General features: G+C 38.6%; 1 protein-coding gene across 1 annotated transcript; it reads right to left on the reverse strand.

Moving 5' to 3' along the window:
• Positions 1 to 284: 284 nt before the first annotated feature.
• Positions 285 to 18,703, reverse strand: PPA2 (inorganic pyrophosphatase 2). The gene is made up of 12 exons (XM_087724176.1): positions 18,453 to 18,703; positions 16,892 to 16,956; positions 15,849 to 15,893; positions 14,509 to 14,562; positions 13,225 to 13,344; positions 10,725 to 10,811; positions 9,958 to 10,084; positions 7,605 to 7,732; positions 5,971 to 6,056; positions 5,300 to 5,369; positions 3,394 to 3,433; positions 285 to 475 (listed from the first exon to the last, which is right to left on the reverse strand). The coding sequence occupies exons 1-12, from the start codon at positions 18,661 to 18,663 to the stop codon at positions 447 to 449; spliced, it is 1,062 nt and encodes a 353-aa protein (XP_087580302.1). The 5' UTR covers positions 18,664 to 18,703; the 3' UTR covers positions 285 to 446.
• Positions 18,704 to 19,219: the final 516 nt, after the last annotated feature.

The following is a 19,219-nucleotide window of genomic DNA, read 5'->3' on the forward strand; positions in this document are numbered from 1 at the left end:
ATACTAATAATAGTTCACAAGAAGCCCTTATTCTAGTGATTAAGATTTAAAATGCTGCTTAACTCTCATACAAATCATAAGAATTCTGAAGTTTTTCATTAACACTTTGCAGCAACCAATCTATTGTGTTTTATTCATAAACCATGGTTAAAAAAGCTTTATTTATATTAGTATCCTGCTATTCATATTCCAGACCTAAAACAGTGGTCCACAAACTGTGTCAACAGTTTGTGTTACTGTGTTATTTATGGAGTTGTATCCATTAATAATATACAATTCAGAGGAAAATTGTAAAAATCCATTTTATTTACAGGACAGAAAATCTACAGTGCAATAGATTCCAGTCATTGGTGGCTTCATTTCCATTTCTTCAGTGAAGTGTGTGCACACATGTGCCAAATGGTATACTGTACAATCTTGTAGATGATTTCAGACAACAGTAATGTTCACTGTCCAAGAAAATGCCATCTATCAACTAAGATAAGAAATGATAATTAATTATCAACACTTAACAAAGTTTGGATTATAAGAATTCAAAATCCAAATCAGTTATTCTATAGCAGGGCTGTCAAACTCGATTTCATTGAGGGCCGCATCAGGGTTATGTTTGACCTTGGAGGGTTGGGGGTGTAGGGCTGGCTGGGGATGGGAGTGGCCATGGCCAGCTTGATGTCACTCATATCAGGGGCACCTGTGGTGGCCAAGTGCTAAGGCAGGACTTCCCTCAGACCTCACTCTCATTATAATCTTCCTTCCTTCCTTCCTTCCTTCCTTCCTTCCTTCCTTCCTTCCTTCCTTCCTTCCTTCCTTTTCTTCTTTTTCCTTCCCTCTTCCTTCTCCCTTCTTCTTTCTTCCCCTTTTCCCTTATTTTTATATTTTCTTTGTTTAGTCAAGTAACAGGAAACAAGAACAAATTTGAAAATTATTCTTCTGCCATGGTATTTAACTCCCAAGTTACATATACATATATCTTCTACATCTTTTGCGATAGTATTAGATTCTATCATCTAAACTGGTCTTCTCTATTCTAGCTCATGACATTATACAACATATGTCTAGTTGCTGATAACTTGCCCTTAAACGTATGCCTCAAAATGATAAATATTTCCAACTGTATCAGTATCAAAAACAAAACTGAATACAAGGTAACGTTTCCAAAAATGAGATTTGGTATCACTTTCCATTTTGATAACATATCTACTGAGATGCTGCTCATCCCATTTTTTCCTAACGTCATCACTTTCCAGATGTGTATTGATAGTGAACACATCTGGGTGGCATCTGGATATAGATAAGGCATTCAATGGCTCTGCAGCTTCTGGGTGCTGCACTCCAGACATTTAGCATGTTTGACAGAATTATCCAACTGAAAAAAATAATCCCATCAAAATCACTGAAGTTTCTACCATGTGCATACAAATTATATATATATATATATATATATATATATATATATATATATATATATATATATATATATATATGTATGATGTATGTATGTATGTATGTATGTATGTATGTATGTATGTATGTGTATATATATATATATATATATATATATATATATATATATATATATATATATATATATATATAATGTGTATATATATATATATATATACAGAGAGAGAGAGAGAGGGAGGGAGGGAGGGAGGGAGGGATAGGTAGGTAGGTAGGTAGAGAGAGAGAGTGTTTATCAGCACAAATACAACACACACACACACACACATATATATACACGCTTGATAACACAAAAAGAACAACATCACAAGGAATTTAATTGTTTTAAAAGCCTGCAGGAAAATCACTTTTGAAACTTCAGTTAGTAAACGTTCATTAATTCTTGAAACGGCTACATTCCATCAGCAAAACAGTCTCTGAATATTTAACTCACTCCAACAAAGCTCTATTTAATTTTTAAAAAGATACATAGATCCTGTTAAATGCTAACTTTATATTTCTCACACTATGGTTACTGTATACGAATAATTGCTGAAAATATCACAATGAATTGGAATAAATAATATCTTCACACACAAAAAAAAAACCTCATGGGTGGATGAGAATGTGAACTTTTCTATTCATCCCTAATGCTAAACTATTCCATGGGTAATTGTAAAGAAAGAATCTTAAGAAATACCTTTGGATTTACACATATACATGCTAGGTACACTTAAGAGATTGTGTTCTACTAAGAATCTCACTGAAATCACAGTGATTTACTTCTTAATAATTATAGAATACTAGCTGATAACCTGGCGCTGCCCAGGTATTTATTTATCCCAACCCTCCTTCCATGAATGTCACCACAATTTCTAATGTTGGATTTTCCCCCTTACTAGAGGGAGCCCCCTTGTGGAGTACTATGAAGCTGTTACCATGGCAACTCCACAGCACTGTACAGAAGCCATTTTAAGGCAGTACAGTAGAAGTCATTTTAAGGCACAACACGCTGTATCTTAAAACAAAACACACACACCAAGGGGTGTTAGGGGTGTCTCCCCGCTTCCCACATAGTATTTGTTTCCAGAGAATAAGTAATCTGTGTACCAAGTTTGGTTGAAATTGCTCAAGGCGTTCAAGAGTTATGCTGGTACACACAAACACACACACACACACACACAAACTCACAAAATAATAATAACAACAACAATAACAACAGCAATAAAAATAATAAAAATAACAACAACAGCAATCATAACAATAACAATAGCAATAACAATAACAACAATATTTACATATTATTAGGTATAATACAGTACTTGGTTGATACCTAGGATGCTGGCAGCATACCGTATCAACCATTAGCACCGGTCACTGGTATTTGTAATGTATTTTTGAATGTTCAGTTGGCTGAGTTTCATGTTTAATGAATAAAGTATATAATAACAATAACAACAACAACAATAATAATGTAATTGTTCCTGTCTTCCAGTTGCTCAAGGCATCAAGTTCTCCCTTCTGTTTTTATCTCAATAGCTCTCTAGGTTAGCTTTTGCTGAGAGACAATGATACACTACAGCAGCAGACCACAAACCCTTGTCCATGGACTGGCATCGGGCCGCAGCATGCAAAAACCAGGCCACACAAAGAAGGAAAGACGCACCCACAGGATGCAGGCAGCATGCAAAAACACGCCCCTTTTGGTCCGTGGAAAAAAGCTCTCTCCACGGAACCGGTCTCTGATGCCCAAAAGGTTGGGGGCCACTGCCCTAGGGGTCAGAGAGCTCATAGGGCCCAGGACAGACATGCACAGATATGCTCATACTTCAGCATCTACATTACCGTACTCTATATAGCAGCAAATTTATACAGTAAATCATTTAAAACTCAATATGAATTGTTTAAGTACTTGTTAGGAACACATTTAAATAAGCTGAAAATAGTTCTCACCTTCTTTGGAAACAGAAGGCTCTTCCACGAGTGGTGGAGCCTACAGAAAATAAATAAATTATTTTGTAAAATGCAATGTGCTGTAAATACAAAAATACAAAAAATTGATATAATCTAAAATCTGAAGGTTAAAGCTCCATATAGCAAAGAGAAAAAAGTTAGGGAGATAAATATACAGGAAAATATAATCAATTTACTTATATGTAGTTGGGTTTAATCCCAGAGGAACTAAGTGCTTCTGTTAAAGACTTTGCAAATAATTTCAGGATGGACCCGAAAAATGGCCTTATAAAAATGACCTGGTGACAGGGAAGCTTTGTCCTTCTGGGATTTAAATTCTCGTGTTGTTGTAGCTTGTTTCTTTAAATAGTCTTCTTTGAATGATATTAAAATCTGCTTCCTTTGAAGCTTCATCTCACTTTTGAAATTACAGTTTAACATAATTAGTACAAAAGCCTATCTGTGCAGTAAAACAAACACCAGCTGTATGTATTTTGGATCCTGGATGTGTGGTTTGCAGTTTCATACTAGTATTGGGTGGGCTCCTAAAGTTGAAGACTAAAAGTTCTTCAAAAAGTTAGAAAATTGGCCCTGAAAACAGAACACATTTAGGCCATTTCAGAAACCATTTTTAAAGATTCGCTCTTGTGAAAAAAAACCAAATGGAAACCAGCTCATCCCAAAACTTTTTTTTTCTTTTGTAAAGAAGTTCAGGTCTCATTTCCTCCAGTTGCACAACTGAAATGTCTGTGTGCATCAAATGGGTGTTTTAGTTATAGGATAGATTAGAATAGCATAGAGTAGTATAGAATAGAATAACAGAGTTGGAAGGGACCTTGGAGGTCTTCTAGTCCAACCCCCTGCCTAGGCAGGAAACCCTACACCACTTCAGACAAATGGTTATCCAACATCTACTTAAAAACTTTTAGTGTTGGAGCATTCACAACTTCTAGAGGCAAGTTGTTCCACTGATTAATTGTTCTAATTGTCAGGAAATTTCTCCTCAGTTCTAAGTTGCTTCTCTCCTTGATTAGTTTCCACCCATTGCTTCTTGTCCTGCCTTCAGGTGCTTGGGAGAATAGCTTGACTCCCTCTTCTTTGGGACAACCCCTGAGATATTGGAAGACTGCTATCATGTTTCCCCTAGTCCTTCTTTTCATCAAACTAGACATAACCAGTTCCTGCAACCGTTCTTCATGTTTTAGCCTCCTGTCCCCTAATCTTATCTGTTGCTCTTCTCTGCACTCTTTCTAGAGTCTCCACATCTTTTTTACATCGTGGCAACCAAAACTGAATGCAGTATTTGAAGTGTGGCCTTACCAAGGCTTTATAAAGTGGTATTAACACTTCACATGGTCTTGATTCTATCCCTCTGTTTATGCAGCCTAGAACTGTGTTGGCTTTTTTGGCAGCTCATTTGGCAGTTCATTAATAGTTAAAAGGGAGCTTTTCATAACAGCTGGGAATGTTTTTGAAAAATACTTTAACTTTACTGATGCAAAGTTAACTTATACTGTAAACAGATCACCATTTGCAGTTTTGGTTGTGTATGTGTGGGAATGTTTTAGGATATAAGCAGGCATGTGCAATTTTAGTTCTTGTTTTACTTTTAAAGATAACAATGAATCTAATATTGTTGAATGTTGATTTTAAAAAATGGGAAAATGTCTTTTATATTGCACCAAAAAAATTTGTTAAGACTTATTACATATTCCTCTCTGTTTCCTTCTTTTCCAAACTGACCTCAGCTTCTAAGATCATGAGAAACCTGCATCTGCTATTTAATTTCCAAGCTAGCATTTTAGATTATAACAGCATTAACTCTCAATTGCCTGTGCTTCCATTCAATGGCCAATATTGAAAAGGGGACTGGAAAGGAGAAAAAAAAATGTATAAATTCCCTTACAGATTGCACAATTGATTGGATGTCTTCTTCGTTGCAACAGTATGGGCTAGTGCCCACCAGAAGGTTGGTGCTGGAAAGAGAATACAATTATTAAGACTTGGAGAGTAGGGAAAACAACTGTTATTTAGAGCACAAATAAGAAAAGAACAAAATAAGAGTGCAGAACAGTAAATGCTGTCCAGGATTTGAGATATTTTGTCCAATCTAACATGGAAAGTTTATAGATTAAACTGGGCATCTCTGCACCAGTGTTGGGATATGACTAGTACGCCCCGGTACGGGTGTATCGGTGCCTGCTGGGAGCACCAGGTACTGTTCTGGTATAGTGCTATGGAGTGCCCACCTGTCCACCCGCGCTCCTTACCTGTATTTGAGCTGTTCGGGGCTTCTGCGCATGCACACAGAGCATACGGCGCCTATGTGATGCTCTGCCAAGCAGCTGGAGGGTTGCAGAGACATCGCAGAGCATCATGGGCAGTAAATATGCATGCTCGTGCTGCGCGTGTATGCATGCGTACTGTGCACGTTCATGTGATGGACGCACGGCCCTGTTGCACTGCACTGTATGGTTTACATAGTCTTTTATTAAAAACCTGTGATCACATGATTGTGATCTGGGCACATGACAGATAGTCAAATTGGATTTTGACCAAACCACAATAGATGCATACCATTTTATGGCTCCTCCATCAGCCTTTTTGTGAACCAAAGCTTTCCAGCACTCGTGGGTGGACTTGATTATGTCTAAAGCAAATGCCTATTTAAAACAACATTGAGAGGAGAAGAGACAGAAGTAAATGTTGAAATTTTGTTTAAGCATTTCTACTTGACCTTCAAACTTCAAAGCTTTCAGATATAGGTAACTGGCATTTCTCACCATCATGAGATAGAAATGGGGGAAGAAAATTTCAATAAATATAATGTGCATTCCATAACAATAGAACATATTATGGTGGTTTAAGTAAATCAGTGGGGACTACACTTTATCTGGGAAAAAGTAACTCTGCTTAGCTTTTTCAGACTTGAAAAACTGCTTTTGGGGAAAAAAACTGTTGTGACAAAAACTCATGAATTATGTTCTTGTTTTGGCTGTGTTTAAAGCAAAGCTGCTCAGCATATGCTGAAGTTAAAAATATCAGCTCTTTGGCTGATATCTTGGAAATCTTGGAAAACATCTAAATAAGGTCACAGAAGAGCCAGATTATGACTGGAGCCAGAAGGGTTTTTTTTTCCTCCCCAAACGATTCAGGATAAAGGATAGTTGGAAATACCAATAGCATTTTGATTTATACACTGCACTATAGTGCTTTAAAAGCCCTCTCTGTGTGGTTTATAAATGTCAGCATATTGTCCCCAACAATCTGGTTCCCATTTTACCAGCTTCGGAAGGATGGAAGGATGAGTCAACCTTGATCTGATCAGGATTGAACTCCTGGCTGTGGGCAGAGTTAGCAATATAGCATTCTGCAATAATCACTGCGCCACCACAGTCAAGAACACTGGTAATCATAAAGGACAAACTTTAAGGAAAGTCGCAGAAGATATCTTACCAAGTGAGTTTGTGGGTAGGGAGAACTTTAGTCTCCAGGAACTACCTGAAGACCAGAGATAGCCCCAAACTCACTTGTACTGAAGTTGCACTGTAAATTGGACATCACCAGATTTTCCTTGGGCAGTCTTAGAAAATTACTGCAACTGGGGAGGTTACGTTATTCCTCATTATTTCCAAAATGTTCTTTTTAATGCAGAAGCTAAAACTCTTATCTCCCAACAAGCTAATATCTGAAGATGTTTCTATATGGATTGATTTTGGTCTTTAAAAAAAAAAAAATTCAGAGTCTTTTAAGAAAATGGAAGATTTTAACTCCTGAAGGTCTTGTATTCCAATATTAGGGGAGGGAAGTGTTAGTAAAAAAAACAGCACTGCTAAAACTGGATCATTTTGTCACGGAATATCCCACAGTGAGACCTCAGATGCTACATGGACTGCATTCAGATTACAAATTGTAATAAAGAAGATCTTTTAGAGAAGACTTAGTTCATATTTGATAGGGCTATCAAAGCTTCAAAAGAATCTAGATGGGGAAAAAAACATCAGATATTTTGACAAAAGAACAGTGTTGTTTGTACCTTCATGACATTTTGAAGTGAAGGAAAATATTTCGGAGTTACTATGAAACATTTTGCAGTAATGGCTTCTTTACATATTCTTGATTGGAATTCTGTACGATTTTACAGAGCATTAATCCAGAGAATAAATATTTCTTAAAGAAAGTTTATCATTTTAAAGTAAGCAATTTTTCACCTTGTCTTTAAATGTGCTATTAAAAGCAAACTTATTTTCCGGCTTCCCATCTGGGACTTTATATCTTCTGAGCCAGTCAACAGTAGCTTCAAGGTAACCCGGGAAAAACTTCCTGACATCATCAATATCTACAATAGGTTAAAAACGCATTAAAAAAAATTAACAGCTTCTTCCAAATCCACCATTCTAAATATACATGTACAAGATTCTAATACGGCAATAAATCTGTCATAAATATTTCAATGGGTGAGCTCATGAAAACCCAAGTGCATGGGTTACAGATTTAATCCTCTGCTTACACAAGAGCGTTACATACAGGAATATCATACAAAAATTCTGAATGTAATTCAGTAATTGTTGAATGCATTTAGCTTACACTGGATTATAAAAACAATCACACAGGCTCTTATACAAATTGAAGATAGATTGGATGAAGCAGACTGGAAAATTTGATAACCTGGCTACCGATTAAGCACCTTGTAATGCAAATCTTTCCTTAAAAAGCTCAGTGTTCTAAAGTTGTGATTGGAGACACAGCCACTTATTTTTGTCTCCATGGCGAGGGATTTAAGAAGCCAGAGCAGCTAAAACATCTAAAAAACATCTATTGTGAAACACAGAATGCAGCAACCTTTTGTTCAGCCATAGTCTGTGGAATGGTCTGAGCTAAACATGGTCCGTTACTTAAACAAAGCGTATTAAGCAATAAAATCACAATAGTTCATAAAACACACTGAACTTAAGTATACTTTAGTACAGTGATGGCTAACCTTTTTCTAAAGATGTGGCAAAACTCTGTGTGTGTGTGTGCATGTGTCCCCCCACCTGCGCATGTGCAAGCGACACCCATCATGCATGCATGAGTGACCCCTGCAGAGAGGTGATTTTCGCCCTCCCCAGGCTCCGGAGCCTTTCTTGAAGCCTGGGTAGGCTGAAAAACGGCCCAATAGGAAGTTTGGGAATGAAATTCTGATTTGCCCATTGGGTCGTTTTTTGCCCTCCCCAGGCTTTAAGAAAGCCTCTGGAGCCTGGGGAGGGTGAAAAACAGGCCCAATGGGCCAACCAGAAGTTTGTTCCCGGTTGGGCCGCTGGGCCTGTTTTTCACCATCTCTAGTCTCCGGAGGCTTTCCTGAAGCCTGGGGAGAGCAAAAACAGCCTTCCCCGGAAGACCGAAAATCAGCTGGCCAGCACATCAGAGCTGAGGGCTGCTGTGCCCGCAAATATGGCTCTGTGTCCCACCTGTGGCACACATGCCATAGGTTCGCCATCACGGCTTTAGTATGTCAATCCAATTAATGATACTGATTTAGAACAGAAAAGCATCTCTCCAACCAAAGGAATGAATACTAATCTGCTAATACTAATCTATGTAATTCAGGAAATCACTCAGAAGACCCAGCTCGGTATACACAGACTAAATACTTTGTTTGCTTTCAAACTCCCAAGAACCTCTGCAAAAATTGCCTTCAAACCAAGTGCATATATGGGGAGTAAATCATTAAAGTCACAGGTAATCATTATTTCAAGTTAAAATTAGAGATTGTCATCCTACCCACTTCCTTATCCTACTTTTTGGCATACAATCATTTACTTAAACCTAAAGGCCATGGGCAGCCGTCAACCCTTCCAAAGGGTGTCTCTTCCCTGCAGAAGAATATGGTCACTAAAAGTTGCTTTTTCAAACTGAAATATATTTTTTTAAGTAAAATATCAAATGGAGCTGTAGGTATGGTAGGCACCATATGGAAGGGATGTCCACTGTAATGGGATATAGCAGGGGTGTCAAACTCAAGGCCCTGGGGCCGAATCTGGCCTGTGGGGTGCTTAGATCTGGCCCAAAGGGCCTCTCTGGAAACAGCAAAGGCCCCTTGGTGCCTCTGCCAGTGAAAACAGAGCTTGAGAGAACTGCATGTAGCCCCCCCCCCCAAGCTGTTTTCACTGGCAGAGGGTTGCAAGAGGCCATCATAGCCAAAAACGGAGCTTAGGAGCCTAATTTCTCTGGCAGAGTGCTCTGGCCACTACAGGCACCCCCGACACGAGGGACCTCAGTGCAATCAAGTTTGACATCCCTGGAATATAGGAATGACTTTGGAGTAAGAGGGAGGAAATGCTGCCTAGGAAACAATCAGAGAAGAGATAAGCCCCGAGTGGTTTACAGGTCAGAGAAAGCAGAAAAATTCCCCCAAAGGATTCATGCAGTTAAAGGTGGTGGTGGCAAGCTGAGATCATTTAATTAGCAATCTTTAGCACCCTGCAGAAAGCCATATCCCAAAGCCCCTAAAAGGAGAAACCAGAGCGATTGGGTTTTTCAACCAGACAAAATGGATTATTATTATTCATTATTATTAAATACCATGGATTTTCTGAGCATGGGGGTCATCCACACTGATAGCTATGACCTTCCAGTCAGTTTCTCCTTCATCAATAAGACCGATAATTCCAAGGGCCTTCACCTTAACAACTTCACCAAGTGTCCGAACCTTAAAACATAGAAGAGGCTGCACAATTTGTTTGTTTCCAAGACGCTATTTAAGGTGGAAAATCAGCTGGAACAGAACTGAAAATAGGTTGAGGTAGGATGGGGAACGAAGAGAGACAGGAAGAACATTCTGGAGGAAAACATAATTGGAGGAGAGAGCATTCTAGTATCAAGGCTATACTGCGTGTTTTTATGACAGGCGATATTTTTCTACAATAACGCTGCACCAAAGTTTTATATTTCAGCTGAATCATAGGAATAAAGCCTGAATCTGCCCCTCTGAGGCTAGAGAAGGTCATTATATAAAGATATCTCAACTGCTTCAAGTTACAAAATGACCCACTAAATAGCCAGGCATTTCAAGCCTAAGAAATATATAATTGTTGTTTACTTTTTGCACTGTAGCGAGCAATCAATCAGTTTGAGGCTTTATTCTAGCTGCAATATTCTAATCTACCCATCTTGTTTCAAAGACTTCTCCTGTCAGGTTTCATTGAGAAACCAAGAACTAACTGTCTGGAAACTTGTGTCCAGTTGTCGAACCAGATAACCAGCAACTTTCCTAGACAAGCTTTATCATTATGTTAGGAAACAAATGGTTGAAACAACTAAAGTATGCTTCTGTGGTAATTCAAACAGACCTGGGCACCAATTTCACAAACATCAATGGGATCATTGTCACCACAGCATCCTGTATTATCATCTGTATGCCCTGGATCTTCCCAAGTCTGTAGGGGAGGAAAAAGGGAAATAAACGGTACCATTTATAGTTGGTTATTATTGCTTTGTTCATTTGTACACATTACTGGCATTCTAAGAAGGGAGGGTCAAGTTTTTTTTTTAATGTGTGCTACATTCTTTGAAAATGATACACTATTATAATACGTTTATGCAATAGTGAAAACCCTGTGGCCTTCCAAATGTTTCTACATTACCATTCCTGGCATAACTGAATAATGGCCAAATTATTGTTTTAAAGAGTGATAAAAATATAACAAACAACTCAGAACTATTCATTTGTTATTTTACCTGTCATATTTTTTAAAAAAGGTGTTCTAACAGATATTTGTTTAAAGTTGGTTTAAAGAAGAGAATTTCAGCTTGAGCATGACAGAAATAGAGTCAGGGAATGCCAACTGTGACTGAATAAGTACACATTTTCATGGACAATGGCCTGAGCAAATCTCTTTCTATCTTAACTTTAACAAATCTAAAGCAGTATTAAAGACCAGATTACTGGGGAAAGACAAATGTTTTCCTGTTCTTTAGGAGCTGATATAGACCATCATTCTGACATCGATAATTGGAAAAGTAAGAACAGGTTGCAAAATCTGTTGACATTTTCAAAATGGTTACCAATTGGTTTCCCAAGTCAGTTTTTAGATTTGTCAAGAATTAAGCTTTCAAATAAATTTCATGTCACTTCATGATGAACACAATGCAGCAATCTGACACAGCTGCAAAAACTACAATACAATATAGATTCCACTTTTCAGAAAGGACTAAAGGTAAAGGTAGATTCCCCTTGCACATATGTGCTAGTCATTCCTGACTCTAGGGGGCGGTGCTCATCTCTGTTTCAAAGCCGAAGAGCCAGCGCTGTCCGAAGACGTTTCCGTGGTCATGTGGCTGCCATGACTAAACGCCGAAGGCAGACGCAACGTTGCTAATTTCCCACCAAAGTGGTCCCTATTTTTCTACTTGCATTTTACATGCTTTTGAATTGCTAGGTTGGCAGAAGCTGGGACAATTAACAGTAGCTCACTCCATTACGCGGTGCTAGGGATTCGAACCCCTGAACTGCCGACCTTTCTGATTGACAGCTCAGTGTCAAGTAATGTATTAGTACTGAGCATAACATTTAAAAAAAATCAGGAAAACTGAAACAAATTCAGAAAATAGTGATAAGAATGATCAGGGAAGCTGTCACTAAGTCTTTTGAAAGGAATTGGGTATGTCTATATTTGAGAAAAGATGAGGCAAGGAGAGGACTAGTGCTCTTTAAATACTTGAATGAATATCTGAAGGGTTGTCACCCAGAGAATTGAGGCCAAAGTGTAGAAAAACGGATAATGGATTTCAGTTATAGGAAGGAAGATTCCAGTTACATATTAGCAAAATTTTCTAACAGTAAAAATGTTATCAAGTGAAATGCTGAGCTTCCCTCTCTTGGATCTATCAAGGAGAGACAAAACACCCATCTATCAGGAATGTTTTAATCTGGTTTCCTGCACTGACCAGAAGATTATTGGACTTGATGTCCTCTATGCCAGACCTCTATGCTATTATAAGTTGTATTTCAAAAGCATCCAGAGCAGGGGTGGGTTTCTCGCCCTGTTCCAACCGAACCGGTTGGAACGGGGCCGGCGGTGTCCTCGTGCACGTGTGCGGTGCACGCATGCGTACTAGCGTCTGCGCGACGCTCCAGCTGCTCCTGGACGATCGCGCAGGCGCTGTATGCGTCCTGCGCATGCGTGGAAACGCAGAACTCGTCAAAACCGGGTAAGGACTGCGGGCGGCCGGCCGGCCCCTTCGCCGTTCCCGGAAGTTACTTACTTCCGGGTTCGGCGACCAACCGGTTCGCAGGGACCGCCGCGAACCGGTTGAAACCCACCCCTGATCCAGAGGGTCAAAGATTCTATGTTCCAGATTAGTTGGAAGTTGGAATTGTCTTCTCAAATCTTGGCATCCTCTGGATACATCAGGACTACCATTCCCAGAATTTTGCACTATTTTGAAACTCTTAAGAACTGCAGACCTGCATACATCTGAAACTGGGCCAACACAAGGGATCTATCAACTTTGAGGTGTAAATACCAATTAAATCTCAAATTATTATATCATTCTAATAATAAAATTAGGAGTGAAGCTCAAGAAGGCTGAAGAAGATATCATTTTCTTTTTTACATTATTTTTTTTATATGCCAAAAAAATTGGCCTATACTGCATCTTGCAAAAAATACTTTGGACTAAATCCAGTTTATACCCAAAGTTTTCTTTTCCCATTCTGATAATGAGACAGCAGTATTCTGAGGTATATGTTCCATTTTGAACTCAATTCTATTGTGACTGCGGTGTTGCAGAACATGCCCTCATTCCCAATTTATAAATTCCCTAAATGAACAAATCCCAAAACATTACCTGTGGGAGGGCCCCATAGTTCCAAATGTACCCTTTATGAGGAAAAATGTTTGCTACATATCGCAGCTTGCCTTTCTTTACATCTTGCTTAATAGGATTCATTGGTTCCTTGGTGGCAATCTGAAGGTAATATAAATCAGGATGGAGAAAAATTGGGAGAGATTGTGAATATATGGCTGAACTATTTACTCCCATACTGAAAAAACTCAACACAGTTCTGACTTTATATTTCAATTTATAGTTTAGTTAATTTCTAAAAGTAGAAGATTAAAACAGAATACTTAGACAAAATTTGTAACATAAGAAAAAAACATGGATCTGCAGATGGGGATTTCTTCTTATTCTAGTTTCTAAAATTTTAGAATATTAAAGTAGAATGCTAAAGAGAACTTTAGGGTGAGATTTGGAAGAAGACTTACTCAGCACGATGAACATGAAATAACAATAGATTGTTAATTTCTGAGTTCAGAGGACTATTCAGTCGTGTGAAACTGGATGGGAAGTATAAACGGGAAATTGAGGAGAAATTGTATCATTAATATTAAAGGTTTTTTTTAAAAGCAATTTCCCATAGGTTGGAGGTAAGTAGCACTCAGCATAGGTTACCACTCCATTATATTTGCAGCCATTTCATTAGAAAGCAAATTTTGAATTTCCATTGTTCTCTGTAGAGGGACATTGGAAATATTTTCAGTAATGTTCCACTGGAACATGACTTACTCAAAATAACCTGCCAAAATATTTTGTGTGGGATTGGTTGTTCCTTGTTCCAGAACAACACTTTTTTTTAAAATTTTGTGCACAGGAAGAACAATACCATACAGCTTCTCACGTGCCACTGAACCACCCATGTGTAGTCACTACTCATAACAGACAAGCAGGGAATTCAAAAGCTATCTGCTGTTTGTGTGTTCAATATAAAGAAGAGCAGCATCAAACACTTCAAAGAGATTCCCCAAATGTGATGCCTTCCTATGTCTAGGAAGAAACAATCGCATGAAGATTCCTCTTTCAAATATACAGTAGTCAAACATGCCAATCAAGCACTGGATACAAATGTAAAGGATATTCATTCAACTTGTACGGCTGCTTTCCAAGTCCAAACACCAGAGTTTATAAGAACCTCTATTAAGACATTAAGAGGGCATCTGTTTAAAAAAAGACAAACCTCTGATATTTGGAAGACACTATGAATGGATGCTCATACAATGCTTTGTCGCAACTTTTACTTCCTTTATTTGGAAGCTGCTTTACAATCTTCTAGAGTAAAAATTTCCAAATTACCTCCATTTTAGCATTTGTCCATCGAGGCACTTCTACAATCATATTAAAGACAACCTAGTAGGAAAAATAAAGAAAAGTAACATTTAAAAAAAATACCAAAAATACCAAAACAGGTTAAGATATAAAATGTACTGCCAGCAAAAGCTGTTTTTTTCTATAGATCTAGAGAAGACAAATGATTCTCTCTCTTTCTGAGTCACATCTTAAGTTTGCAAGGTAGAGCAGGGGTGTCAAATTCAATTTCATTGACGGCTGCATCAGAATTTGACCTCAGGGGCTGGGTCGATGTCACCAGCTAACATAACTCATGTTGGGGGCACCCATCTCAGGTTCCGTTTTCGGCTGTGACGGCCTCCTGCAGCGCTCTACCAGCAAAAACGGCTCTTGGAAGGACCACACAGGGGCCTCCCAAACTCCATTTTTGCTGGCGGAAACACTATGGGCAGATCCTTCACTGTTTCCAGGGCGGCCTCTCGGGCCAAATCTGAGCACCTCATGGACTGGATCCAGCCCGTGGGCCTTGAGTTTGACACCCCTGAAGTAGAGGGATACAACCAAAAAGAAAACTTAGCTGTCCCTAAGGGGTTTTTCCTTCCATGTAATTTATATATTAAATATTCTATTGCATTATATAATGTCCAGGGTTCAGTAAGAGACAACAATGCCTTGTTTCATGGACTTTATTTTTCTGAACAATTCAGCTATTAATCTTTTTATGAAAACAAATATTGAGAACAAAAGTGGGGCATCAGATCATATTGGGCATGATAAATGCACAAGTACTTGATGTGTATTAAGCACAATATCACCACAGATTACCCTGGCAACAAAATTGGAATTGGGTTCCAATGGATTGATGACAGGATGAATACTCTTACAATTCTATTCCACCCCACATACACAAAAAGAACGAAAGAATGAGCAGAAAAGGTTTCTCTTCATTTCTACGACACACAAAATGCCTAGGAGATCTCTTGTATAAAACTAGAGAAGTCACCATTATTCTTCCAAACAATAGGTACCACTGAAGAGGTTACAGAATTTAAGAAATGATTATAATTTCTTGTTTACCACTTACTTCCATTGATCCAAGGTGATGCACAAAACTTAATAATTGGAAAATAAAATAATAAAAATCTAACTTCATAATCCATATAACTTTCTATAATAATCATAACTTCATTTAATTAAAGATAGAAGACTCAGATTTACATATTTTATTGCATGAAATGGAATAAGCTGTAGAATGTAGCTCAGCTTTAATAGAAAATAATCATCTTCTAAATTTCTTACTCACAAATCACATTATAAATAATCTAAAAAATGGTCTACAATTGTACCTCACTTCCATTGTTCTTTGACCGTTTTGAAGGAACCTCCTCATCCTGTGCAAGAAATCAATACAGAATCAGTGCTCATTCATAAATATGCAGATCTCAATTATGATACTAAGCAAAATAGTCTGTCAAAAATTATCAGATTCAAACCTTAAAAAATTAAGTCTGCTATCCTTTTTACAAGTCACACAAATCATAATTTGTGTAGTATATATTAGTAGGTAGTATGTTCAACAATGACTAGATTTACACATGACATTAGGCTATGAACTATGGTCTATAATTCCCAGCAGCTGCATTTCTACAACACACTTAGTTAAAACGAAGGAAGGTTTGCTTACATCAAATCTGTAGTAAACAGTATCTTTTCAGAATCACCTAATGATGAAACCAAGATTTCTCAAACTGTGATCACCAGCAACTTAGATGGGGCTGCAGAATTTATTGAAAGCTGATTGGGCTTGCACAGGCAAAAGCAAAGCAGCATCAAAACTTGTTCCCTCTTTGCCTCAATATCAGACATGTGCAGGCAATATGGGGAACTAAATTTGGACTGAGTCTTGAGAAATTGTGATTGACAGATGTTTTTCTGCCAGATGATAAATTCTGGCAAGGCACATTGTCTTAATCGGTAGTTTTGAAAAGATTGGAGAAGCACAGGTGTTAATAAAGTTAAGGACTACTGATTTTTTAAAATAAATTGCCTTTCCTCCACTATTTTGACTACAGCATAGCAAAATGTAGCTTTTCAAAACAAATATTTCATTGGCTGATATAAGCAAAAGGAAACAAATTTGCTGTAATGCTAAAATAGTCTGACATGGCTATTATACATTTGATTTCTAACATTTTCTAACATGGGAATATATTTTGGAACCCAATTTTTGCCATATAATATCCTAAGAAGTGGATGATATCAGACTTTAATTATAATTATATGATTGTAGAAACTAAAAACTAGAAGTCCAGAGATTAATTCACACCTTTTTTGGGGGTGCTGAAGAGTCAGTACTTCAACAAAAAGGATATCTTTCATATTTAATTACCTCATTTGGGTCAACAAATAGAGGGATGTCATGGAATGGAGAAATATATTTTCCCTTTGAGTTCTCTGCAAGAGGAAATAACATTATATGCAAACAGAAAAAAACAATGGATCATTTCAGCTGATTTCATCTTAACAGAACTCATAGTGCTCAACTGCAGAAACTATTTGTTTAGCTAAAATATACACATTAGACATGTTCAAATGTACATGTTGGCCATTTTCAGACACCACTGTTTTATTGAATTACGCAAAACAAGCTTGAGTCTTTTACCCATACCCCTTGGTAGAAACAAATCTTTAATGATCTTTAATGTACCATGATTTCTTGTCTTGTCTAGAATAGCAAGCTAGACTCCAGGCTTAGGGAGAGGGCTGGTGCTAGATATTCAGATGAAACCACAAACACATCCAAACCGATCTTCAGTCATCCTGACAAAATTGAAAGCAAGGAATGGATAGTGATAACATAACTTGTGGATCAAGGCAGATTCTAAAGTGCTGCACCATCCTTATTATCAGAGATAATACGCATTTCCACCGGTCTTGCCTTTCCATCTGCTCTGTATCTCAACACTATTCCCAAGGATATCACAGCCCTGTCTTTCATTTCAGGACACAATGGCGAGGAAAATGCAATCAGGTTCAAGACTGTGCAACTGAATTCACTCCCATATTCAGCTAAGGGAATCTGTGGAAGTGCATAAATATTATTAGCCTTCACTGCCCCCCCCCCAAAAAAACCCTCTCTAAATTGTTATATAGCTGCCGCATGGGATATCTGACATGTGACATTTTACACAGACTAGGAGTAGTGAAATTTGAACATACAACTCCAGGCAGACAAGGGTCAACCCCGAGATCTATTTTACACCCACACAACAACCAGAAGAACAAAGATTCACATAGAAGAACTTTAATAATTGGAAGAATGAAGGATGAAATTCTGATTTAATTAATGAAACTTGAATAACAAAACAGGTGAAAAACACGTATTTGATTATTATAGTGATATGAAGGGGGGAGTTAAAATAGGGATAGAAAATAGAGGGGAATAGTAACTATATATTAATATGTTAAGATGTACAAAAGGACAGAAAGGAGGTTTAGAAATGAAGGCTGATAATAAAAGGCATGTATAAATAATATGAAATAAAAGAAATGTAATATTTAGGAGTAATAAGATTATGTTTATGTATACTGAAATGTATGATACCCAGATACCACACCATTCATGCATTGATATGTATAAAGAATATAAAAAAATAAAAAAATGATTGAAAAAAGAACTTTAATTATTCATATCACTAAAGCGGAGAACGCTCCAAAAAGAGACGACCAAAGTCACCTAAACTACTTCTTCAAGGGACCTGCTTATATTATGCCTCTACCAATAAAGAGAAAGACCCGCCTTCAACGCCGTTCCATTGGACAGACCGGAACGGGTCCGTACAACGTCATCAAAAAGCGTCACCAGCCAGGGGAAACCCCCTGCGGGCGCGCTCCAAAGGAATCCCAGGGCCTCCGCCGCGGGTTCTTCTCCACCGCCGGGAACTACTTACTAAAATAGAGGCGAAACTCGGCCGAATGCAGCCGCCCCCTTTGCTCCGTGTCGTACTGAGCCCGAGCCATGAATCCGCGTGGATATCCGCGGCAACTCAGCGGCCGGGCTTGCAGAAGCCGCGTGGCTGCCTTTCCCTTGCCGGAAACGCTGCCCTGCTGAGCTGCCCAAGACAGCCGTAGGAGCCAACCCAAAACGGCACCCGCACGCATCCTTCTGCTCTCCGCTTCTGCGGAGCTAGTCCCTCCTCCGGCGCGGCGGGTGGAGTTCGAGCATGCCCAGCAAAACCCTCTGGACTTGCCTGGCTTACTTTACAACCGAACCAGAAAATCCTGGGCAGACCTGCAAGGAGCGCAGAGTTCGAGGCGTTGCAAAGCGGCGGGAAAGGAAAGGGGAAGGCAGGCAAAGCTATAGTTGGCTGGGAAAGGTTGGGAACACCTGCTCCTTTTCCTCGGGTGCAGGTAGCTGCGGTCGCTATCGCCACGCTGGCCTAAGGTTTGCGCGGAGCCCAAAAGAAGCCATTCTCTCTGGAAATTCTCGGTTCTCTGCATTGTGGCGTCCTGGCGCCGCAGACGAGAGCTTGCAGACGAAGCACGCGGAAAATATTTAGTTAAGTTAGTTTGTCATTCATGTAGTACAAGATAACACGAATAAGAATAAATACGAATAAGAACACAGGAAATGGGTACAAATAAATGGGGACAGTAGGACAGGGACCTTAGGCACGCTGCTGCGCTTATGCAGATAGATAGATAGACAGACAGACAG

This window comes from Thamnophis sirtalis, unplaced genomic scaffold (assembly GCF_051295495.1).
Source record: "Thamnophis sirtalis isolate CommonGarterSnake01/CBP01778 unplaced genomic scaffold, rThaSir2_p1.2 scaffold_10, whole genome shotgun sequence".
In the NCBI taxonomy this organism is placed as follows: domain Eukaryota; kingdom Metazoa; phylum Chordata; class Lepidosauria; order Squamata; family Natricidae; genus Thamnophis; species Thamnophis sirtalis.